The 24322-nt window shown below is 47.4% G+C and overlaps 1 protein-coding gene and 1 non-coding gene across 4 annotated transcripts; one reads left to right on the top strand and one right to left on the bottom strand.

Annotated features, from left to right (window-relative positions):
- Positions 1–24289, top strand: CEP68 (centrosomal protein 68). Of its 3 annotated transcripts, none has more exons than XM_069495117.1 (7): positions 1–110; positions 10301–10702; positions 12233–13756; positions 15161–15283; positions 17862–17958; positions 21648–21821; positions 23085–24289. In XM_069495117.1, exons 2-6 carry the CDS (start codon positions 10343–10345, stop codon positions 21815–21817), a joined length of 2274 nt encoding a protein of 757 aa, XP_069351218.1. In that variant the 5' UTR covers positions 1–110; positions 10301–10342; the 3' UTR covers positions 21818–21821; positions 23085–24289. The 3 variants fall into 3 exon arrangements, with proteins under 3 accessions (XP_069351218.1, XP_069351220.1, XP_069351221.1); XM_069495119.1 differs by lacking the exon at positions 1–110 and adding an exon at positions 9260–9320; XM_069495120.1 differs by lacking the exon at positions 1–110 and having other exon boundaries at positions 10352–10450; positions 10575–10702.
- LOC138400393 (U6 spliceosomal RNA) lies at positions 2812–2917 on the bottom strand. The gene has a single exon (XR_011236286.1). It is a non-coding gene; the product is annotated as a U6 spliceosomal RNA (small nuclear RNA).
- Positions 24290–24322: the final 33 nt, after the last annotated feature.

The following is a 24322-nucleotide window of genomic DNA, read 5'->3' as shown; positions in this document are numbered from 1 at the left end:
CGTTCTGGGCTCCGGCGGGAGGGCAGTGCCTGCCGCTTGGGACCCCCACCTCGGGGCCGCCGCATGGGGCTGCTGGGCTCGCTCGGGACGTGCGAGCCGTTCGCGGTGCGGTAAGTAGGCCGTGGCTGGTGCGCGGACGCGGTGTCGGGGTGTTCACGGCGCCGGGGGCAGCGGCCCCGGCCAGACCCGCGCGCGGCCCGGCCCCCTCCGCCTCCGGGTCTGTCCTCTGGGTAGTAGTCTTGTGGGCCGCCGCGCCTCGTGTCCCCGCGGGGGAGGGCACAAAGGCTTCCTGGGGTGGGAGCGCCTCGTGCCTTCGCCTCCATTTTGCGGGCCGAACGGCATGTGCGGTCTCGGCTGAGGAGACAGGCCGGGCTTGGGGAGGCCCGGGCGTGGCGAGGGAGCGCGCGTGTCCATGCATCTCGCCCCACTTAGGTGCGCCGCCGGTCGGCCTGGGCCGCGGGGAAAATCACTCTCCCTTAGGCCTCTGCCATCGTTTACCCTGCTCCCCCGTTGGGGCCAACGCAGCTCAGGTCGTTCCTACGGGAAAGAGTGAGACGAATGACGCCACCTTACCGGCGTGAACGCAGAAGCCCCCAGATGCGGAGGAGAAGCAAATGTCTCACTTTTTTTTTTTTTTTTTTTTGCCCAGAAGGGTTACCTTTTATAACTGTCATGAATAGAACAGTTCTCAGCAGCCCAGGGGAGAATTTCAAAAGCTGTTCCAGGCGCTTTATAATTATTAGGTTGGGTTCGGCGTATTGTTTGCAATAAAAATGAGCGGAAACCTGCCAGTGCCAGGGCAGATTGGACCTCTTGAGGCTCAGAGGCAGGGCACGAAGGGAAGTAGCGTTTGTAAATACCCTAGCAGTTCTCCGATCTAGGCTGTGAAGGATGTTGTTAAAGTGCCTGACAGAGAGTGTTGGGTCAGTTTACTTTGGGCTTGGTTAAAAGAAGTAGAGGTCACCATTTTTCACTCTGTTAACCTCCTTGCCCTTCCCAACACCTGGGTCAGCTGTGGGCCATTCAGTACAGAAAAGAGCAAGGAACTCAGTTTCACCTCTTCTGGAAAGCTTTTTAAAGCCCTTCCCCACCCTAGAATTGATAATCACTCCTGCCTATGGCTACCTCTATTTTTATACATCACACTGTATTGTGGTTTCTCCAGCCCCTGGCACAATACTTGGAACGTAGAAGGCACTTGATGATGGAAGGACGCCAAAAGAAAACAAAACAAAAAAAAAAATTGGCATAGTGGCCCAAAATTGACAAAACAGTTTATTCCTTTAACTTCTTGGGTCAATTATTCTTACAGGTTAGGAAGGCAGCTGGGCTCAAGCTAAGTCAAATTTCAGCTGTGCCATGTTACTCTGATTAAATTATTTAACTTCTCTGTGCCTTAGTTCCCTCATCCTTAAAAGGAGAGTAGTAATAGTACCTACACCAGGTGTTATGAGGATTAAATAAAATATTGACATAAAGTGCTTAACTTAGTTCCTGGCACAAAGAAAATGTTCAGTAGCTATTAGCAGTTGTTAAGATAAAAATAAACAGATTCTTGAACAGACTCAGCAATACTAAATATCATTATAGTACTTGAACCTTCAGAGTCTGTCTGCCATTTGGGCCTTATTTGATCCTTGATTTTAAAAAATCCTTTAAGCCTTTACTGATTCTCCTCCCACTGCAGAAGTATTCCATAGAAGATTGTCTCTTTCTGCATCTAGGGTCTTACCACTCGCTAAAGATTTATTAGGTGGCAAATAACAGTTTGGCCAAGAATTACAGTGGTATTTGATACACTCTGAATGGGGGTCTGTTACTTGAAATGGTCAGGTAAGAGCAGAGCAGCATAACAGATGAGGCCTGATGTGGCTGACAAAAAATCTTTAGGATGATTGGTTCAGCCACAGAAAGGCTGAGCTTGTGGATGTGGATGCTTCTTATATCTGTTTTCATAAAGAAACTGTCTCCTGTCTTTAAAGTGGCTCACAAACATTGAGAAAAGTGGAAAAAGTCTTCCTCTTGGCTTTAGACCTGTTTGCCAGATCTAGAGGTGTCAGATACAACCCCTGGGGGATATTGCCTCACTTCCAGATTTTCCTGTACCGCTTTCTGGTCACGGGAAACAGGCTAAGTTGTATATTTCCTTCCAGCTGTAAGCATTGCTTGGCTTGTCAATTTCTCATAAATTATTTGGAGTTTGGAAAACAAATACTTTTCTCCTCCTCACTTATAACTGACACAGGAGAAATTCAGGTCTGGGATTCTGTTTTTAGTAAGTCACAATGAATCCTGAATGTTTTCTAGGGAATACTATTCCTTCTGAGGACTCCCTTGCAGCTGTGACATTCTGTAATTAGCCATTAAAAACCTGCCACAAGGTGTGAGCCTTTTCTAGTGTCCTGTTGCAAAGTCTGTGAGGACAAGGACCATAAATTTCCTTCTCCTGTGGGTCTGGCATATCATAGATGCCTAAGGAATTGTTGTAAAGCTAGTATATTAACAGTTCCTTTTTAGTATGCTTAACCAGTCTTACTTACCAGTGTAGTGGTTCTGAAACATTGTGCTTACCAACTCATCTGGAGATACTGCTTAAACACAGATTCTGATTCCAAGGCTCTGGGGCAGGGCCTGAGAATCTGCATTTCCAAGAAGGTGATGTGGATACCACTGATCATGTATCACACTACTAACTTAAGTATCTGTGGTTGCTTTTTAGAAGTACTAGGTAGATGGGTTTTATTTTCTTATGGTATTGGAATAAAATCTTGGGTTTAGGAGTTTTTTTCTCTTTTTCTAAAATTAAAAAAAATATATATGGACTGCTTCACAAACTTGTGTGTCATCCTTGCACAGAGGCTATGCTAATCTTCTCCATATCGTTCCAATTTTAGTATATGTGCTACTGAAGCCATACTAGGAGTTTTTCTCTGTTATTTTATTCTGCTCTTAACAATTCGTCTGTCCTCTTCCCCAAAAAATGATTACAGGAATCTTTCCAAGATACTTCTGGTGTTTTAACGTTTTTATTTATTTTATTTTTTTGAGATAGTGTTTCACTCTGTTGCCCTGAGTAGTGTGCCGTGATGTCAGCCTAGCTCACAGCAACCTCAAACTCCTGGGCTCAAGTGATCATCCTGCCTCAGCCTCCCAAGTAGCTGAGACTATAGGCACACACCATGACACCCAGTTAATTTTTATATTTTTGTTAGAGATGGGGTCTCACTCTTGCTCAGGCTGGTCTCAAACTCCTGAGCTCAAGCAGTCCTCCTGCCTTGGCCTCTCAGAGTGCTAGGATTATAGGCGTGAGCCACCATGCCTGGCCACAAGGTTTTTAGTAAAAGCAATTGAGGCAGATAGGATGAAAGAAAATGAAGAGAAGTCAAGGGAGAGATTAGCACAAAAGGTGAGTGCCTCTCTGTCCTACACATTTTATCTAGGTGGGGCTGCATGTTTGGCGCTGAGCTTCCTAGCAGCCAAAGCAAAGAGGAAAATTTTTATCCGTTTTGCCAATACCTTTAAAAACAGACTGGCTGCTCAGTGAAAAGAGCTGTTTCTGTTATTGAGGTTAGAGAATTCTTCTCCTGTGGGTTCTCCAAAGAGGACAGTATGGTACAGTGAGTGACATTCTTAATAGTTTTATCTGTGCAGAGAATCAATAAGATTCTTATCAGTCTTCATACACGTAGCCTGATAGCCTCACAGAAAACTAAAAACTGTCAGTACAGTAAAAGCAGTGGCCTGTGGAATTGGGAGCATGTGGTCCAGGTACAGCTTCCTCTGACAGTAGGAGTAACTTTTGTTACAGGGTAGCTATTTTTCTGTTTTGCTCTTTGGTGGGAAAAAGGGTAGAGTTGATTGACTCGTTCAGTCCTCAGCATCCTTGTACTTTGAGCTTTGTTGGACAGGGACACTCTGCTGACTTCTGAGGAGGCCACAGAGCTTGGGGTTGAGGGCAGGGGTGGCTGGAAGCTCAACCAGGCACCTGTGGATATGCAGTTGCCTCTCTTTAAAGACCATCTAAAGACATTTCACATTAGCTGGGCATGGTGGCACACGCCTGTAGTCCCAGCTACTTGGGAGGCTGAGGCAGGAGGTTTGGTTGAGGCCAGGATTTCGATCATAACTGAAGTGGGCTGCTCGTCAGCCTGGGCGACAGAGCGAGACCTTATCTCTAAATAAATAAATAAAGACCTCTTACAATGAGTAGGAAGACTGGTCTTGTTGAGAGGCTGTCTGGTGGTCCTAGTCAGTCGGCTCGCAGGTGAGCGAGTGAGAAAGTGGGGACAGACAGCCAAGCAGCCTGGCTCACAGCCCTCTCCACCACATTGACCTAGAGGGACCCACTGGCTCCCCCTAGGGCCCTGGGGCACTCCTGTTGACTCTAAGCAAAACTTAGAGAAGCCGCCCTGGGGTGGGGAAAGAAAAGGAGCTACTAGGGGCGGAGAATCCTGGGGCTGGCCTCAGCCTATTGCCAAGCCAAGGCAGTCTACCCCTCCGTAGCTTTGAGTCTGTTCTTCCTTTTCGCGTCACTCTGATTTCACCTACAAAGAAGGGGGACAAAGTGCCCAGGGTGACCTACCTCACAGGGAAAGATGGCCTGGCCTGGAGGACTGAGGGGCTGCAAGGGGCCTTCTGCCAGGGAAGGAGCAGGTGGAAGGGTAGTTGCTCTTTGCCACTAGCCTCCCAGTCTCAAACCTCCAGCCACAGTTTTCCTGGCTCCCACCCACCTCTTGTGGCTGCCCCTGTGTCAGCCTCCCCCACAGGCATCTTTACCCCCTTTCATGCTGCCGCCCACCTTTTATTGGCCTCTTCCTTTAAGCTCCTTTCTCCAGTGAGTCTAGTTCCCCTACGGGCCTTCCAGCAACCTGACCATGCTGGATCCTAACATCCCCTGGTTGTTTCATGTTCCTGGAGAAAGGGCAACATGGAAACCCTCTTTGTCTGATTCTCTGGCCAGGTTGTGCCACTATGTCTTCATGGAATTTACCGTTTCTTCTTGTGGCCTCCTGTGAAAACAAGTTTTAAGGTTTTGGCCCCTGAACTGGTAGGGTTAGCTCTGTCAAGCAGTACCTGGACTCCTTGGCTGGCACCAGTGGCTGTCTTTGTGCTCATGTAGAGAGCCGCTTGCAAAACAGCTTGCAAAACAGCTTCCGGGGCAAAGTTGGTATAAACAAGATTGTTTCAAAGGGAGCTCATGACTTAAAGAATCCTGGGAAAGCTTTTTTTTTTTGGGGGGGGGGGGCATTCAGAGGAGGATAGCTCCCTGGTTGGTGTACTTGAATAGTTTAGTCAAGAGCGGAACATCGCCACCCTGGACAGGAGTGAGTGGGTGGAAGCCCAGCAGCTATGACAGGAGTGCCTGAGGGTGATGCAGCAGATACCAAGAAGGGCCAGATATCTGGGCTCACAGAGTTAATGTTACCACATCCGTGATTCGTGAGCATATTTTTACTGTAGGGCAAGAGTAAGCCAAGCCCACATTGCTCTAAATTATATCTGGTGGATCACACAGCCTCTGCAGGTTCTGGAAGCCAATGGAGAATTTTAATAGCTGTATTCAGGTGGTCCCTAGAATGTCCTGAAGCTTACATGGCTTGTCTCTTGGTGTGGACAAAGGACAGGGCCGTTTTGGTGTGGACAGACATTTCTCAGGGGGGGAGGGTTGAGTTCATTGTTTATTGTCTGTCTTCTGATGCCTCCTGTCATTCAGTCCAACCTCCTGGTATTTCCCTCATTAGGGAGGATCCCGGCGGAGGCCTCTGCCCCATCCTGAAGCTGCTATCCTCCAGGAACACTAAAATGTGTGCAGGGAGGCCCCACATTAGTAGGTTGTTTCAGGCTAATGACCTGGGAGACAGTGTTGGTTCAACACAGGTTCACCAGTCTGAGTGTCTCATCAGGCTGAGAAGGATAAGCTGTGTCTCATTAGAAGGACCCAAGCAGAACCCCCCACCCCACCCCACCCCACCCCCAAAGGGTTAGAAGGAGTGCTGTGTAAAATCTAGAGTCTATGGAAATGAAGCCCAGACCTTCATGTGGTGATACAGATGCCCACCTGGCAAATGCAGACAGGATTGAACCCTAGGAATCCAAAACTTGTGCATTTACCATAGCCTGGGTGAGTGTGTTCTTCAACATGATGTTTTTAAAAGAATGGTTCATCTGCAGTCATTACTTCAAGTAGTTTTCCCTGATTATCTTTATCCTAGTTGATTTCTCCTTTCTTTGTATTCAGTAACATTATATACAATTTACAGTACATTACTATAAACTGGTTTCTATTCTTATTTTTCATGTGTCTGTCCTAGTTCTCATCATGAAGTTGTGTAGTGCAGGGGAAAAACATGATTTATCAGGCAGATTAAAAAGTTTTTGAAGGGACTGCTTATCTACACTGAGAAAATAGCCACCTATACTCTGTCTTTTCAGAAGTACCGTTTCCAAGAAAATCATTGGATTTCAGACCCTCTTACCTGGTTGCTAAAGGGCCTCTGGCCACGCTGTTACCCTAGTTTAGGTTTGTGTGTATCTTTGAAAGTTACTTAGGGCTATCTCCTAAATAGGTTATTAATAATAGCTCACCACTCTCCAACCCTCCAGGATAAGTGGATACCTTCTTTTTTACAGATACATCATCAAAACAGAGATAAGCTAGGTGCAGTGGCTTGTACTTGTACTTGGGAAGCTGAGGTGGGAGGATCACTTGAGCCCAGGAGTTCCAGACCAGTCTGGGCAACATAGTGAGACCCCATCTCTTTAAAAAGCAACAACAAAAATAATTTGTTTACAGCCCATTCTTGACCCAGCATCCTCTTATTCCAACACCTGTCTCAAGACTATACCCTATAGTAAGGGAGGTGGGGGAGCTCTGGCCATTGAGAAAGTTTTTAGGAATGGAGCAAGAAGTAGCAGTTGGGAGTTGTGAGCTAGATTCAGCCTTCACCCTACTTTTTCCAGGTCATGGGCTCAGCTTATTCCCATAGTTGTGAAAACACAGCTGTCCTGTAAATGTCTTATGTGTTCTTTCTTAAAGAGCCACAAGATGAGGATGTGGCTCCATGAAGATATCTGTCTCAGCAGGACTTAGTCACTCTTCTCTTTGTCCTTCTACCAGTCTTCTCCCTCTTCTGCTTTGTGTCTTATCTGTTTTATAACTTGTTCTCTAGTTGATTCATAAAGAGCATGAGTTCTGGAGTTGGATAGTCCTGGAATTGACTCTCAGAGCCATTGTCACCCCATTTGTGAAGTGAGCATTAGAGACCTTCGCTCCCATGGGAACATGGCACTCACATGTGCTGGTGGGATCTGAGACTGATACCACCCAGTAAGGGCCTGTTGGCAGTAATGTGGCGAAAGCATGCCAGTGGGTACCCTTAGCCTCAGCGGTTCTACTAATACAGTTTATGCTGTGAATATGCCAACACCTATGTGTGTGTGCATGGTTATTTATCATAGTATTGTTTGTAATAGCAAAAGATTGGGGATAACCCAAATATCCACTATTAAGAGATTGGTGAAATAAACTAGAATGCATCCTTACACTGACACATAGCACTGGGCAGTGATGAAAAAGAAAGGAAGTTCTCTGTGTAGAGTAAGTCCTCACTTGTCATTATAGATAGGTTCTTGGAAACTGCAGCTCTGTGCTATGCAAAAGGACACGTAACAAAACCAGTTTTGTGATAGGCTAATTGACATAAATGAGAGTTATGTTCTACAGCATATTTCTGATCTCAAAAACATCACCAGACTTCTAAATGAAAACCCAAAACACTTCTAATATTAAACATTGAGATAAATATAAGCTACACATTACATTTAAGAAAGATGAATAAAAACAAGTAAAACAATTATTTACCCAGTTCTTCTAGTTCAGGGTCACAGGTAGCCAGAGCCTATCCCAGCAGTTCAGGGTGCAGGGGCAGGAGCTGACCCTGGCCAGGACACTGTCCCATTGAGGGCACACTCACTCACACCCACCAACACTCATTCAGATTGGGACAAGCCAGTTCACCTAGTGTGCACAGCTTTAGGAGGTAGGAGGAAGCCCGAGTACCTGGAGAAAACCCATGCAGACTCGGGGAGACCAGGCAGACTCCACATGGTGGCCCTGGCCAGGAATCCGTTTTTTCATCAATATTGTAACGAAATGATGTTGGACAAATGATGTTATTCGAGGACCTGCTGTATTGCTAAGAAATGATTTCCAAGATATTCTGTGTTTAAAAAAAAAAAAGAAGAAAAGAGCTGGGCATGGTGGCTCACGCCTGAGATCCTAGTACTTCAGGAGGTTGAGGTGGAAGGATTGCTTGAGACCAGTGTGGGCAACATAGTGAGACCCTGTCTTTACAAAAAATTTTAAAAATTAGCCAGATGTGGTGTACACCTGTAGTCCCAGCTACTCAGGAGGCTGAGGTGGGAAAATCTCTTGAGCGAGGAGTTCAAGGCTGCAGTGAGCTGTGATCACACCACTATACTCCAGCCTGGGAGACAGAGTGAGACCCTGTCTCAAAAAAAAAAAAAAAAAAACAAGGTCCTGAACAGTGTATTCCTATACAGTTTGCTACCTTTATGTAAAAAGGGGGTTGGAGGACGAAAACAGATATTTCTGTTTGCATATGTATTGATAGACAAAAGTCATGTGCAGAAACTAGTAAGACGGTTTACCTGTTTTGTGGGAGTATCTAAATAGTAAATATTTTGTTTGATTTATGTGAGAAATTGGCTGCTTTTTATCCTTCTGTTTGGCTCCTTTGTTACTTCCTTGTAAGGTGTCCTGTTACACTGATTCTATCAACACCCGCCATGACACTGATGATAGTAGCCAACACTTAGCATGCACCTCACCAGGCTCTGTTGTAAATACTCTGCAGACATTGGCTCCTTTTAGTGGGGGTCAGGGGCGCAGGGAGACTTCTGCCTTTAGTGCATTTTATATTTGAGCCATATATTACCTGTTAAAAAAAAAATTGTTCTTCTGATTAGTTCCTGCCCTATCTGGTGGTTGTAAAAAATTAAACAAGAGTACCTGTGAAGTGCTTGCTCTTCCCTAGGGTCCCCTCTGAATAGGGCTGGAGCCTCGTATGCCCAGCAGGCAGGGTAGACTAGGACCTCTCGTATTCCAGTATGGGGCGGTCTCAGGGCACTGCATTGCCTGCCCTGGTTGTGTTTCTGGTGAGCCAAGCAGGATGGCCCACAGCCATAGTCACCTCCCTCTTTGCAGGATCCCCTGCTGCCACCAGCACCACCTCTTACCATCACTTTGCTTCCTGTCTCCGAGGAAATGAGGCTATTTCTGTCCAGGTTTGAGCTTTGAGGTTGGTACAGTGCACTCCTCACCTCCCCTTCCAAATCCTCCTGGCGTTGGACTTCCTTCTGCCAGCGTTTCGGCCCCCCGCCCCATCCTGCCAGTCCTCCCGGCAGCAGCTCTTGCTGGCATACTTAGGCCGAGGTAGTCTCCCTCTGTTATCCCTGAAGCTCTGTATTGAAAGGTTCTATCTGCAGATCAGCTCCCAAATCTCTCCCTCCCCTGCCCTTGTGCTCTCTTACCTGCTGCCCTCCGTCTCGCGTGCACACATGCTGTGTCACACCTACCACCCTTACCCACCTGGCCTTCTACGCTTCCCTCAGTCACCGGGCCCGGCATAGCCCAGGCTAGCCTGAGGAGAGTTGCTGAGTTTTCTCTCTGGTCACTGGCCATCCTTGGAATGAGAAGCCCCCACCTGTTCCACAGCCTCGGTGTGGTTTCTCTGCTTTGAGAGCATCCTGCCTCCTCTGCCAGGCAGAGCCACACATTGTGGGGAGCGTCCTTCCAGGTTTGGGCATGCCCTGACCTGCTGTTCTCAGGGGTAGGACAGTGAGAGCCAGGCCTGAGCCATCTGCTGCCAGGGCTGTTGGGACAACAGAACCACTGTGGGGCTGCGCATGGGAGGGCCCAGCAAGGCCTCTTACCCAGCGGGTTGGGCCAAAGTGATAGGGCAAAAAGGTGAGTCGGGGCCCAGGCCTTGACTCTGATTTGGACTTCTACTGACCCTCCTGGATGCCTGCTGGTGGGGATGGTCCAAGCCACTATAAAAGCAGAGGACAAAATGATGTGCTTCTGCTTCCCCTCTGGAATGGTCTTGGGTGAAGGAAAAGTCAGACCTCAGTGTTCCTCTGAGGAAGTAGCCACCATTTGTTTCCTTTTTTATTTGACAAAAAAAAAAATAAATGTTTGCCTTAATCATTAAACAGCAAGGTTTCCTGGACACAGATGTAGAACTTTTATATTTTTCTCTTCCCTTTTCCTGTTTTATAGGAAGCCGAAAGCCTTAGGGGAACCCTGACCTAGGGAGTCTCAATGGCCCTGGGTGAAGAAAAGGCAGAGGTGGAAGCATCTGCAGGCGCGAAGGCCCAGTCCTACAGGAGATGGAGCTGCGGGGAGCGAGAGGGGGATACTCCAGGGCCTGTGAGCAGGGAGCAGCCCCCACACCCGGAAGCTGAGGGAAGACCCATCTGCCCTGTGTGGGGGGCAGAGGGGCCACATGCCCCTGCCTGCTGGGCTGGGGCTGACCCTGGTGACCCCTTGGCAGCCTACCAGCCACAGGCCAGTGATGCCAACAAGGAGCTGGTGGCCAATGGGCTTAAGCCTGCCCCTCATCGCCTGCATCATCCTGCCAACATGGGGACTGGAGACCTTTTGTGCTCTGTGGGAAGTCAGGTAGGTTCGAAGGCAAAGGTACTGTGTATTGACCGAGTGCTGTCCTTTGGGAGTTTGTTCCACTGTTTCCTCACCGTCTTGCCTCCTGCTACTGTGCAGGGTGAGGAATTGGGGAGCCTGGGTATGATGATTTCTGTGTTACAGGCTCACTTGGAGAGCTGGGCCTTGGGGCCAGCAGGGGGTCTGTCCACAGCATCTCCTATACTCAGGGGTGTGACTGGTGACCTTTTGAGAACCGGGCTTGTATGACCAAGAGTCTGCTACCCAGAGGGCTAGACCAGGGGAGCTCTGACAAAGGGAGCCCCGTCCTATTTCTGACTTGGTGATCTGAAGGCTTCAGGGGGACCCTGAGGAGACTTGGGAAAGGAGAGTCCAGGGGACCTGTCAGAGCCTTGGAGCCCTTGTGGTCGGCAGCACTGTCCCTGGTTAGAGAGAACTTTTTGGGCCTCCTTTACTGCCAGACAGCCTCTCCTAGTGGGAGTCACACGGGGACTCCTGTTAGGTTCTGTGGCTCCAGGCAAATCACCGAATCTTTCAGGCCCTCAGTGTAAGTGGGAGGGTGACCTGAATGATCTGTCCCTCCCAGCCCTGTTCTGCTTGCCAAGGCCTTTCCTGGGAATGGCTTTGATCTCCTGGGTGTCATTGTGGCCTTGGCCGCTGCACTACTCCCCTCATGGAGCGCTGTCTATGAGGAGGCTCTGAGTGGGACTGGGAGAGGACAGAGGCTGGGCCCCACTTGCCGAGAAACAAGGGGCGGTGGGAGGCCCTGGCACCTGTGAGGCAGGAAGCAAATAAGCAGACCCAGGGATGGGCCATTCCATGAGTATGAGTCTGATGCTTATGGTCATGATGCCTGTTTGTTGAGTTCTTACCATGTGCCTTTCATACGTGAGCTCATTCAGTCCTTACCTCCTGAGGAGGGCTGCTGTTACCATCCCCATTTTACAGGGGAGGGAAGTGAAGCTCAAGTTGTAAATCTGGAAGGTGGCAGAGGCAGAGGTTGACATCAGGTCTGTCTGGTTCCAAAGCCAGTGCCCTTAACCACAGTGCTGTCCTGCCTCCCTCAGGGGTGAGTTCTCCATCACGCAGATAAAGTCCACAGTAAAGAAGCTGCGATGAGTGTTCAGTTACACTGACGTGGGAGCCGAGCAGGGTGGGGCCTACTGGCTTTGGATGTCTCCTGTTAGCGATGGAACGCGCTTCTCAAAGCTTTAGCAGTGTATTCCAGCTTCAGCGTGATGGAGCTGTCCCACAAACTGGGCATCTGTGGAGGAAGAACTTTGAGAAGGCCAGTGACAGGGTCAGCGTAGGGAGGACAGCTCTGCTCCCAGAGCAGGCCGAGTCTCCGTGCTGCCGCTGGCAGCACACACTCAGGGTCAGATTCTTGCCTTGGGTGGCAGACTTTTCGTTTTGAGATTTTTCCTGAATACCCCCTGGGCCAAAAAGGAAACTCCTGGGTTGTCATCTAAGAGAGACATTTGGTTTGATTATTTTCACCTGAGTGCCTTTTCGTCCCTCTTATCTTTACAGATGGAGGAGACCAAGCTTTGTGCCCCTGGGGAGCTACCTCAGACTCTTAGACTTCCCGGAACTACAGCTCTTTGCTCAGGACACGATGCTGACACCGAGGATAATCTGTCCCCGGTTGATTCGCCCCAGGTGCTAGACCTCAGCCGGCGGCCTCACAGCTCAGGGTTCCCTTTCTCATCACAGCCGAAGTCCATGGTGAGCCCAGGTGCCGCTGCCCCTCAGCGTTCCAGCTGCAGCATCTCGGCCTCCTCCACGGGCAGCAGTCTCCAGGATCGCCAAGAGAAGGTGGAGCCCCAGAGTTGCTCTCTGGCCAAGGTCTCCTCCTCCCTGGAGCTGGTCGTCCCCCAGGGATCCCCCTCTGTGTCGGGGCTAGGGCCTCAGCTCCAGTGGTCACCACAGCCTATGTCCTCTGGGGGTGATGCTACTGGGCTAGGCCGGAGGCACCTCTCCTTCCAGGCTGAGTACTGGGCCTGTGTGCTGCCGGATTCTCTGCCTCCTTCACCTGACCGCCAATCCCCTCTCTGGAACCCAAACAAAGAGTATGAAGACCTGCTCGACTATACTTACCCACTGAGGCCTGGGCCTCAGCTCCCAAAGCACCTTGATAGCTGCGTGCGGACTGACCCTGTCCTACAGGACTCGGGTGTAGACCTGGATAGTTTTTCTGTCTCCCCAGCAAGCACCCTCAAATCACCCACTAATGTGTCCCCCAATTGCCCACCAGCAGAAGCCACTGCCCTGCCATTTTCTGGGCCGAGAGAGCCAGACTTTAAACGGCGGCCCTCTGGAGTACCCCAAAAGCAGGGCAGCATGGGCTTGGCATCTTGGAGCCAGCTGGCATCTACCCCCAGAGCCCCAGGCAGTAGGGATGCTACCTGGGAGAGCAGAGAGCCATCCTTGAGGGGTGCACAGGACTGGCTACCCATGGGCAAGCGTCCTGAGGTGGGCTCTCCGCAGCTGAGGAAACGGGACAGAGGGTGGCCTTCGTCTAGGCCAGAGAGGGAGAAGGCCAGCCAGAGTGTCCAGCACCCTGCCTATACAGAGGCTAGATGGAAAGCTGAAGAGGAGGTGGAAAGTGACGACGAGTACCTCGCCCTGCCCGCTCGGCTGACACAGGTTTCTAGTTTGGTTGCGTATCTAGGATCCATTCCCACCTTGGTTACCCTGCCCACCGGGGCTGCCAAAGGGCAGAGCTCCCTGGAGGTGTCAGACAGTGATGGGCCAGCTTCCTTCCCATCGGACTGCAGCCAAAGCCAGCTTCCCCCCCGGGCTGCCCTGCGAAAGTCTGGGGATACTGAGGGCCAGAGCCACTGTTTCCTGCGTTCCTTTGTCCGTGCCCAGGACTCTGCAGGGGAAGGCAGTCTAGTGAGCAGCCAGGCCCTCGGGGTCTCCTCTGGACTGTTGAAAACACACCCCTCCTTGCCAGCTATGTCGGACCGGTGGCCATGCTCAGACCCAGGTGCTGAAGGGCAGCTTCCCAGGAGAGGAGAACAGGGAAAAGAGTCGCTGGTGCAGTGTGTGAAGGTAAAGACATCCAACGTGAAGAGGCTCTGTGTGTGGGTTTCTCGTCTCTTCTTCCCCTGATTTACTGCATAATAGAACATGCTAATGTTGATTGAGCACGTTTTATGTGCCAGGCACTGTGCTGTACCTTATTGGGTTCTCAAAACTCTCACCAGATAAGTACTATCATTCTCATATAAGTGGAGAAAAATGCAGAGAGAGGTTAAGTAACTTGCTGACTTATAATTAGCAAGGGCTCGAGCAGGAGTCAGACCCATGCAGAGGAGACTTTCTGCAGAGCCTGACCTCTTAACCACTACCCCTGGCTGCTTCCCAACTCAGAGGTGTTTTGCACAAAAGGGATCTGAGCACAGATGCCCTTAGGAAACACTGGGCTAAACAAAGGTAAGCAGCTTTCTTGACTGCAGGACTTCTGGGAGCTTCATTTGCCAAAGTGGTGTAACTCTGCAGAGTTAGGGACATTAGCTGTACTGTTTCCTAGACTTCTGGCCACTGACCCTCCTTTTGTGGACCACCTATTAATATCTGGAGGCATAGTTAATACTGCATGGAAGAAGGTTGTCAGAATTAGACATCTGAATTGGAATCATGGCGCTTTTGTCTTTGGAATTTGGGCTCAGTCTCTTGTGTTTGCTCTTTTGTAAAATGTGGAGCCCTGCCTCTTTGGGATGTTGTGTAGATTAAGTAAAAAAATTCATGTTTAGGGCTTCGTGCAGTCCCAGACACGTGCTGAAGGTTCAGGGGTGCCTCTCCTCACAGTGCGAGCATCCCACCGCCCTGCCTTCCCCGTGAGCTCAGAGGCCGCATCAGCACTGCAGCATGGCAGGTGCCGTGAGCCGACGCCACGCACATGTCCTAGCACTCTAAGAGGGCTTTACCCTTCCCAGATGTCACGTGGATTTTATTTGTCCTGTGAAGCAACAGGACAAATGTTATCATATACTCTTCTTTTGTGTTAAAAGAAAGATTGAGATACCGTGAGGTAAAGTTGATTTTGGCTATGGGTTCAGGTTAGTCATGATTTTAGTCATTTATTTTACATTCACTTTTTCCACAGAAATACTTTGATAGTAATGGTCCTGACTGAAGAATTGGTTTCTGTAGCAGGCGTGCCTCTTCTGGGCTGTTCCATTCCCAACTGCAGGGCTAGGTTTTCTCAGCCTGTCATTTTTGGTGTCACATCAGGCTGAGAGGAGACAGAACCAAGTGGGACTTTTCATTGTCCTGGCAGAGGGTGGTCTAGAGTTGTGGGGTGGGGATAGGAGAGAGACCAATGCCTTGGTGAGGGAAAGCTCTGGAAAGATGCACAGTGCATCTCGCAGAGTTCTGATATTTTTAGCCTTTTGATAACGTAAATAGCAGTTCAGTCAGTACCACCATGTGTTCTTTTATTTGTCTCCACAGACATTTTGCTGTCAGCTGGAAGAGCTGATCCGCTGGCTATATAATGTCGCAGACGTTACTGACCATGGGACTCCACCAAGGTCCAACCTTACAGGTCTCAAGTCTTCTCTGCAGCTTTACCGGGTAATATGTGGTCCTGGCTTTGGCTTGTTCACTTATGAGACTTGTGGCTAAGTTGCTTGATTACAAAGTAAAATCTCAAATAATTGATGCCTGGTATATTGTAGTTCAGTTGACCGTTATACCCGAAATCTAATTAGAGGCCTTTCAAATGCTTAATGCTAAAAACTTTGTAAAATGCATGAGTTATTTCCCAGGCCAAATAGGATTTTGAGAAAATAAATTATATTTATCTTGAATCAAAAATATTTCAGGGTGATTTGCAATGTAATTTTGCTATTATCTCAGAGATTCTAAGTACAGACCTGCACTGTTACGGAGCCACTAGTTACGTGTGGCTATTTAAATTAGGTGACATTACAATTCAGATTTTTCAGTTGCACTAGCCATATTCCTAGTGCTCAGCCACCACGTTTGTCTAGAGGCTACCACGCTGACCAGTGCAGATATATAGAACACTGTCATCATCACAGAAAGTTCTGTTGGACTGCACTGCTATTTAAGGATGTGAACTGAAAGTGTATTAATACTTTAACATATACAATCGGGAATTTTGATAGTATTTAAACAACAATCTGACACCAATTTGCTTGTTTGTGTATGTGTTTGGGCAGGTTTTGCTCCCTTTTTGGCTTCATTTTCATGAAGCTTCTGTTATTTTAAAAAATAATTCTTTGTTGATTTTTGTTAACTTGATCCTAGATTAAGTATATTTAGGGTGACTATAGATAGGTCCTAGTTTGTGCCTATTATCCTGGCATAATTATTAATAGTAATCCTCTTTCATTTTCAGAAGTATCCAGATTTGGAGGCTAAATTATATAGTTGTTACCCCTAAGTATAATGTTAACCTTTGCTGAACTACTGACTGATTTCTAGCATATCTGGATAGCCAAGTCTTTCTAATGTCTTCATGAAGTAGCAGAGGTGATAAATGTGGTCTGAGCCTGATGGTAGTCTACAAGGGGTTTTCTAGGACAGTTCTTTTGAATTTCTGCGACCTTATAACCTGACCAAGCAGAAGAGGGCGTGATTTATTAATACATCTGCATGAGCCAGGGCTGCACAGCTGGGGCCAAGCTGACTCATGGCCTCACTGGGACCACACCCCAGCTGGAGACTGGAGAGAGGGCCTTTGTTTTCCAACTTGGAGCCAACTAAAACTTAGGGGAGGAACCTTCCCTGGCCTGGGTGGGCCAGGCCAACTTCTCCACCCTAGTGGGAATGTTGTTTCCTGCAATGTGAAGAGGTTGCCATGAGGTCCTTACCCAGAGTGAGCTGAAGGAAGGAAAAGATGGCTGAGTCCGAGGGTCCTATGTGCAGACTGCAAGTGTGCACGTAGCTGTGCAGGGCCTACCCGCAGGAGGTGCAGGGCCAGTGTACCACTGCAGGGAGAGGAACCTGACCCACTGGACTCACCTCGATGGCCTTTCTAGCCTGCCAGACCAGGTGCAAATAGAGTAACTCTATTCCCTCCATTTATTCCTCATCCCATCCATCGGTGCCTCAGCTTCCAAGTTAGCCAAAAACAGTCATCTTGCTTTGTGAGTAAAGCTGAGATCTGGGCTGGGAGTTACTCCTACAGGTCAATGAGGCCTAGGCCTCTTGGGTCACCCATTTAACTGTGTCACAAAGTGGGACTATACTGTCAACTCCTTTCCCACACAGAATGGTGCATGGCTCATGCATACATAAGAGCTACCTTGACTTGTGCTTAGATCGAGGCCTACTATAAGCAAATGTGTATGTATTTACATATTTTAACTGTGACTCATTTTCTCATGTATTGGTATTTTGTCCTAATAACATAGTGGGGTTGAGGCAGCATATAAACCACATAGAGTACCAGAGAATGAAATAATAAGTATAGTTATCAGGGCAAAGGAAAACTGAGATAAGGAAATAGTAAATCAAACAGTAAAACTATCACTTCAAAATGTTAAACACCAAGTTCTGCGCCCTGGGGTAAAGGTAGTCATGGATTGATTGACTTCACACTTCTTAGCTGCTAAAGGAGCATCGGAACCAATCAGCTACAAGGCTTGGTAGCCATGAGGGAAAACAAATGAGCTGTTTGGAAGACTCGCAGCTTCCGGGTTACCCTGGAGGACTGCACAGCTTGAAGACACTGGGGAGGAGCCGAGGTGGAGGCAGCCGTGGTGGTCAGTTGAATGGCAGATCTCTCCTGGTTCTGCTTTATCAGGCCCATTAGAATGGAATACAGTTTATTTGGAGAATCCCATACCCTTAGGAATTTAAGGGAGCCCTATGAGGTGAGGGCACTAGAAGGAAACTGACTCCAAGCTGTTCATGAGCCAGCCTCTGACAGGGGAAAGAAAACTCTTCTGATGTCATACTAAACAGAAAAACAAAACAAAACACTGATTCTGTCTACTTGTACGCAAAGGGGCTGAAGGTAAAACTATTGCCGTTTACTGGGGGAATTCTGCAGACCAGGTGGGGTGAAATCTTTCACATTAGGAGAATCAAGCTACCCTGCATGGTGCTCATTTTGAATAACTTTTACAAAAATCATAATAAATGAAGCTTATTTTTTTTTCTTTTTCTGATACGCTTTAAGCAATTTAAGAAAGATATAGATGAACATCAGTCCCTGACGGAGAGTGTCCTACAGAAGGGAGAGATTCTTCTTCAGTGCCTGTTGGATAACACCCCAGGTGAGATGTGTGAGGTTTTTAATTTAGCCAGAGCTCTGTCTCTCTCAGCAGCAGGCCCAGAGACCCACGCTGTTCCTGGTAAGGAGCCAATATTGTCAGACCCCCTTCCCCCACGGCCCCACTGCCATAGATTCCCACTGCCTAGCTGCCCCTGCCCCTGCTAACCCATGAAGAGGCAGCTGTAGTTATAAAAGTAAGCCCATAAGAAATTAGGCATCAAGCCTGCAAGAATGACTCTTTTGTTTCTCCTTCTATATTTTTCTAGTGGTGCTTTAGGTGGGAATCCTGGCTTTAATCCAGCAGTCCTTAGTTCGTGCCTGGAGTATTCAGTGGGTATCCTTAAGTGGTTCCCTACCTTACCCAGCTCAGCGTGAACTCCTCTCTGGATATCTGCTCTGTGTTCTGCTTTGGGAAGGCTTTGTTTCAGAAAAGGATTGTATTTATCAGAAGGATTTGAGGACAGTTAGTCTACTCTCAAGGAATAGATTGAATGAAGTAGTGAACTGATGACAGATTGGTGGCACTGGCATACAAATCAAGCTTATGCCCATTTTATAGGATGGGCTCCCAGTATAGGAAAGTGCAAAATTACACCTCAAGAGTATGCCCGAGGCCGGGCGCGGTGGCTCACGCCTGTAATCCTAGCACTCTGGGAGCCCGAGGTGGGCGGATCGTTTGAGCTCAGGAGTTCGAGACCAGCCTGAGCAAGAGCGAGACCCCATCCCTACTAAAAATAGAAAGAAATTATATGGACAGCTAAAAATATATCTAGAAAAAATTAGCCGGGCATGGTGTCGCATGCCTGTAGTCCCAGCTACTCGGGAGGCTGAGACAGGAGGATCGCTTGAGCTCAGGAGTTTGAGGTTGCTGTGAGCTAGGCTGACGCCACGGCACTCACTCTAGCCTGGGCAACAGAGTGAGACTCTGTCTCAAAAAAAAAAAAAAAAAAGTATGCCCGAGGATTTATGTTCCTCGTTGTCTCTATGAGGCAGAGGGGTGAGGATATGATACGAAGGATGAGCTAGCGGAGGTTGCTAGATTAAACCCTTGAACTGATGGACCCCCAGAAGCAGCCCCTAATTACCTGTTAGACTTTATACAACCAAATGCTAAGAGAGCCCGTCTGTATTATGCCTCAGTTTGTGTTTTGGAGTGACGTAGGATTTACCCTGGAATCCAGCAACATAAGCAAAGCTGAGCAGGCCCTGGGAGCTTAAGGCAGTGAGGAGGTACTTTCCTGGTGGGAGATGGTATAGGACAGGGTTTCTCAGCCTCAGTACTATTGCTGTATTGGTCACGTAATCCTTTCTTATGGGGGGTTGCCCTATGCAGTGAGGGATGTTTAGCAGCATCCCTGGCCCCACTAGAAGCCAGTAAATCTTCCCCTTCCCCACAGTTGTAACCCAAAATGCTTCCAGACATTGCCAAATGTACCTTGGGAAGAAAAATCGCCAGGGTTGAGAACTGTGAATAGACAGAAGGGTTTTTTTTGTTTTGTTTTTTGTTTTTTGAAACAGAGTCTCACTCTGTTGCCTGGGCTAGAGTGCTGTGGTGTCAGCCTAGCTCACAGCAACCTCAAACTCATGAGCTCAAGCAATCCTCCTGCCTCAGCCTCCCAAGTAGCTGGGACTACAGGCATGCGCCACCATGCCCAGCTAATTTTTTCTATATATTTTTAGTTGTCCAGTTAATTTCTTTCTTTTAGTAGAGGCGGGGTCTCACACTTGCTCAGGCTAGGACAGAAGGGTTTTGATGGAGAGGGACTACTGAAGGGTTTCCAGCAGGTGAGTGAGTGTCCGGTGTGTATTAGGTGAGCCCTTTGCAATCCCCTGCCCTCTTCAGGCCTTTGGGCTCTTCTGGTGTTCTCTTGCACGAATTTTAGGCTTTTTATTAGGGCACAAATTACATGTGCCAGGCACCTTTGCAACTTATAATCACATCAGCATTCTGCTGAACATTTTCCATGGGCCAGATGCTGTGTTGACGAAGTGGGCACATCAGTTTTTCTCATTTAATCACGGGCTTGTGAGATGGATACATGACATCATTACTCTCATCTTGCCACACAAGGAATGGCAGCCTGGCTGAGCCCCTGTACGCTGGTTCCCCACTGCTGCCACAGTGTCTGGAGGTGCAGAGGCCTGAGAAAGACGAGAAAAGAGCTCAAATCCCAGGAATCTCCTCCCTCCACTGAGGCCACATGTGAAAGCAGGCCTTTTAAAAGCTATAGGTTTTTACCTTCATTTAAAAATCAGTTCAGTAATACTTTTTAGTGCTTAATCTGTAATAAGAACATCCTATTTTGCCTTTCTCTCAAAAAGGATCTAGAGGTATTTTATTGGATAAAATGAGACTGGGTTTTCTGTGGTTTTTCAGGTTTCTTTCTATCCAGGCTCTGTCAGATTTACACAGTGCCCTGCCCTGTCCTGTACCTGGAATAATCAGGAACTTGGCTGTTTTGTGAAAATCACAAGTTCTCCTGGACACTTCACACTCTCTCTCTGGCTAGGTGCACAATTTACTTTCTTTCTCCAGGAGCACACTGTCAGATCAGTAGAGCCAGCACACAAACATGTCCATTTCATTCCTTCCCAGCTTCTCTTTTACTTGGTCCCAACCAAATATTCCAACAGTCAAAAATAAATGTTCCCTGAAATCCATTGGCAACTCACAGGAAGCCTGGGGCAAAGGTCTGATGAAGGTGGAGGGGGGAGAACCCAGCCCAGCCACCCTCATAGCCAAGCTTTACTGCACTCTGGCTGCGTTCCTCTGTCACGCCTTGCCAGCTCTCCTGAGTTGTCAGGACAGCACTCTGCTCTGATGACATGGCACTGATGTGGCTTCCCTAGGGGCCGATCTCAGCACAGCCAGCCTGTGTTCCTTCTCCTTCCACCCTTCCAAGTCAGCATTGTCTGCAGATAGGCAGCTTCCCGTTTCCCTTCCTGCTGGCAGATGTTGCAGCTGTGGGAGGAAACTAGGGAGAGTGTTAACACAGCTGATAAAGGCGCAGGAAGCTAAGGCAGCCTTTGTGTTTAACAAAAGAAATAAATTTTTTAAAAGAGAAAAAATTAAGCCTGCTGTGAAGCCCATCCCTTCCTCACATGAACACTTCTGACAGTGTAGGAATGGAATCTTGGCCTTACTAACAGTCTTGTCTTTGCCTGTTCTCAGGTCATTTTCTTTTTAAATCTGTAAAGGTAGGATCCACAAAAAAGGGTTCACAAGCATTCCCAAATACATTACCAGACCACCCATATGTGATACGACAGTCCCCCCCCTCCCCCCCCCCCCCGCCCAGCCAACAGAAGTTAATAGGATCCAGTGGCAGGGGACAACATCTCAATCTTGGCATGTTTTGTCATTTAAGCCTTATGCCGGACAGATCTGGATATGCCCTGTGTCTTACCTCTAAAGTCAAATACCTGTTATGGGAGAACCATATCTGCGTGCCTTTCTATGAATTATATAATTCCAAAGTGACGCCAGTGAGTTCTTTCCTCAGCTTTAGTCAGAAGTCAGTGCAACAGAAAGCCCAGGAGAGTCACTGTTTGAAAAGGTGTACGTTCTGAAACCACCGCCATGTCCCTTTTTGTGCAAAATGCTATACCCTTGTACGTTCTTTTGAAAATGCTTACTTGGCACCACTTGCATGGGTTTTTCGGTCTAACTGCTTTGAACCTCATTGTTAGTTTTAAAGGATGTCCTTGGGAAGATCGCGAAGCAGTCTGGTGAGCTGGAGAGCCATGCAGATCGCCTGTATGACTCTATCTTGGCGTCTCTGGACATGCTGGCTGGTTGCACCCTCATCCCTGACAAAAAGCCCATGGCAGCAGAGCAGTGCCCATGTGAAGGGGTTTAACCTGGTAAGTAGAGGAACCCAAGAAGAAAAGCTGCCTTCCAACCCTAGTGCTCCTTAGGGTACAGAAGCTTATTGGGCCAAGAATTAATGAAACAAATGAGATGCTGGAACAGGACAGCCAGTGGTACTGAAAAAGGAGTTGCTGGTCTTCTTGTGGTAACAAAAGCTCATTGTGGTGTTTTCTGTTACTCAGTTTCACACCTGCTGAACATGAGGGTCCCCCATGCTTCCATTTCTATGGCAGTCTCGCCACCACTACCCTAAGACAACAGCAGCAAGACTTACCTATACCTACTTTATTTCGGCATGTGTACACTTCTCCAACATGGGGCCATGATCAGGCCGTCCCCATCCTGCAGGCTCTTCCTGCCCCCCTCATTTGGTGTTCCATCTCCAAGCACCTTTGACAGTACCAAATGCCCACAGAAACCCGTAATTACCAATAACTCTTCATCTACCTCAACCCCCGGCACAAAGGGTCTCTACAATTTCCCATACCAGTCCCTTCCAAAAGAGCTAGGGGGCCAGGGGGATGGAGGGGGTAACGTGCCTTGGAGACTTAACAAGTAGTACAACTTCCTTTTGCCCCCTCAGGACAGTCTAATAGAAAGATGGGAAAGAAGAGCTAGGACAGCAGGAGGGGGCTGGCAGCCTCTATAGGGTTGCTACTGTCAGTGCTCTTCAGAATTCCACGACTCGACTGTACGTTCTCTGAAATGTCCTCTCCTACAGCAGACTGTTCATAGTGCTTAACTTACAGAAGATTTTCTAGGTGATTCCTGTATTGGGGCAGAAAGAATAGAAATAACCACCTGTACTCACCATTAAATTGGAACTAATCAACACTATGCACATATAGAAATTCATCAGAAATCAAGCAGGTGGGAGGGGGAAGGGGAAAATTCACACCTAATGGGTGCAACGCATGCTATCTGGGGGATGGGCACACTTTGACTCAAATGGCACAAAAAAAAAAATGTAACCAAAACATTTGTACCTACATAATCTGAAATTAAAAAATATATATATATATAGAAATTTATATATATATAAAATATAGAGATAAATGTAAATTTAACAGAAGAAGATTTTCTAGGTGATAACTCACTGTAGGTACGTCAAGAGCAGGGACATACCTACTCTTATATTTGCATCAAAGCAATCTTGAGTAGTCATCTTAGTTCTAAAATGAATGCAGGTGACTGCTGTTGTCACTCCTTCCTCTGTAATGTTATGCCTGTGACGAATGTTTCTCTTTCTCTTGCAGGCATCTTCTCGGGCAGAGATGCAGTCTGTCGGCCAAATGCTGGGTGATGAGAAAAACTTTCAAGAAGTCCCTGTAAGAGCCACTCAACACTGAAGTCAAGGGGGAAACTTAACTCTAGTATGCTAGCTTTAAAATGCCTTTTTTTCTTGAAGTGAGGGCTATTGAGTTACTATTTTTATTTACAATGAATCCTTCCACACTAAGGTTTTCCTTTTGGTGCTTCTCTACAAAGAGCATGTGGCTTTGCAGTTTTTGATAAAATAAGACTTAAAAGTCTTGCCTCCCCCTCCAGTTTAAAAAAGAACTAAAGAGATAAATCTCAACTATTCCACCTGCTGAGATCATGTACAGAGGGCTGGTTTGAGAAACAGGGTTCCAAATACTTACATAAAACAGGACCCAAGAGAATGAAAAAAGTGAATGGTTGGTGAAAACTTGGACCTTATCATAAAACTAAACCTAGGTTTGTAAATCTCTCTTTGAAGATTGTTAGATAAAAAGTACTTTAACCCTGTCTGCAGAAGAAAAGGAGTAAATGAGTTAGAACCTCTACAAATTACTTTGTATCTTCAGGGCTTAGGTCTGCACCTTCCTGCCTAACCACTAGTATCTTAAAATGTGTCAGGGATGGGGTCCTGCCATCTGCTTCAACATGGCTCTGGAGCTAATTATCAAGCTTAAGGGTACCTCTGGGAGGATTCATCCCTCCACTCCTACTCTCCCTTGGAAGAGTAGTCCAGGGTCAGGGGAGGGAATGGACAGGATCATACAGCCTGGTTCAGTACAGAAAGCTGTCAATAGTGACAAGAAAAAGAGGATTCTTTGTTGCTTGGGAGTTTGCCCATAAGTACCTTGTTAGATAAGGGGGTGGGAGGGAGGAGAAATCTGTGATCAACCATTTAAAACATGATTCTATAGCTTTTTTTGAAGCAAAATCAGTTATTGCTGGTAACCACAGATTCTACAGAAAAGCATTTAAATAAGTTCTATCTTATCTGGGCCTTTCCTTGGTAGAAAGCACACCATAATGGAACTAAAGTCCTGTTATCACATAATTGATATAAGTTATCAATTATATGCATGTATGTATAACATTCTTAAAAACTTGGAACTGGTTAAAAAGGCAGATATGTCTAATAGCCTCTGTCCTTAAATCAAAATCCTCTTTGATGCTGCTATAAATTGGAACATGTTTTTCCACTGCGTATGTTACAGAATAAACAGCCCTTAAGAATTAA

The sequence above is a fragment of the Eulemur rufifrons genome, chromosome 19, assembly GCF_041146395.1.
Source record: "Eulemur rufifrons isolate Redbay chromosome 19, OSU_ERuf_1, whole genome shotgun sequence".
Classification (NCBI taxonomy): Eukaryota; Metazoa; Chordata; class Mammalia; order Primates; family Lemuridae; genus Eulemur; species Eulemur rufifrons.
The sequence above is the reverse complement of the archived record's forward strand: the minus strand, read 5'-3'. Positions and strand labels throughout refer to the sequence as shown.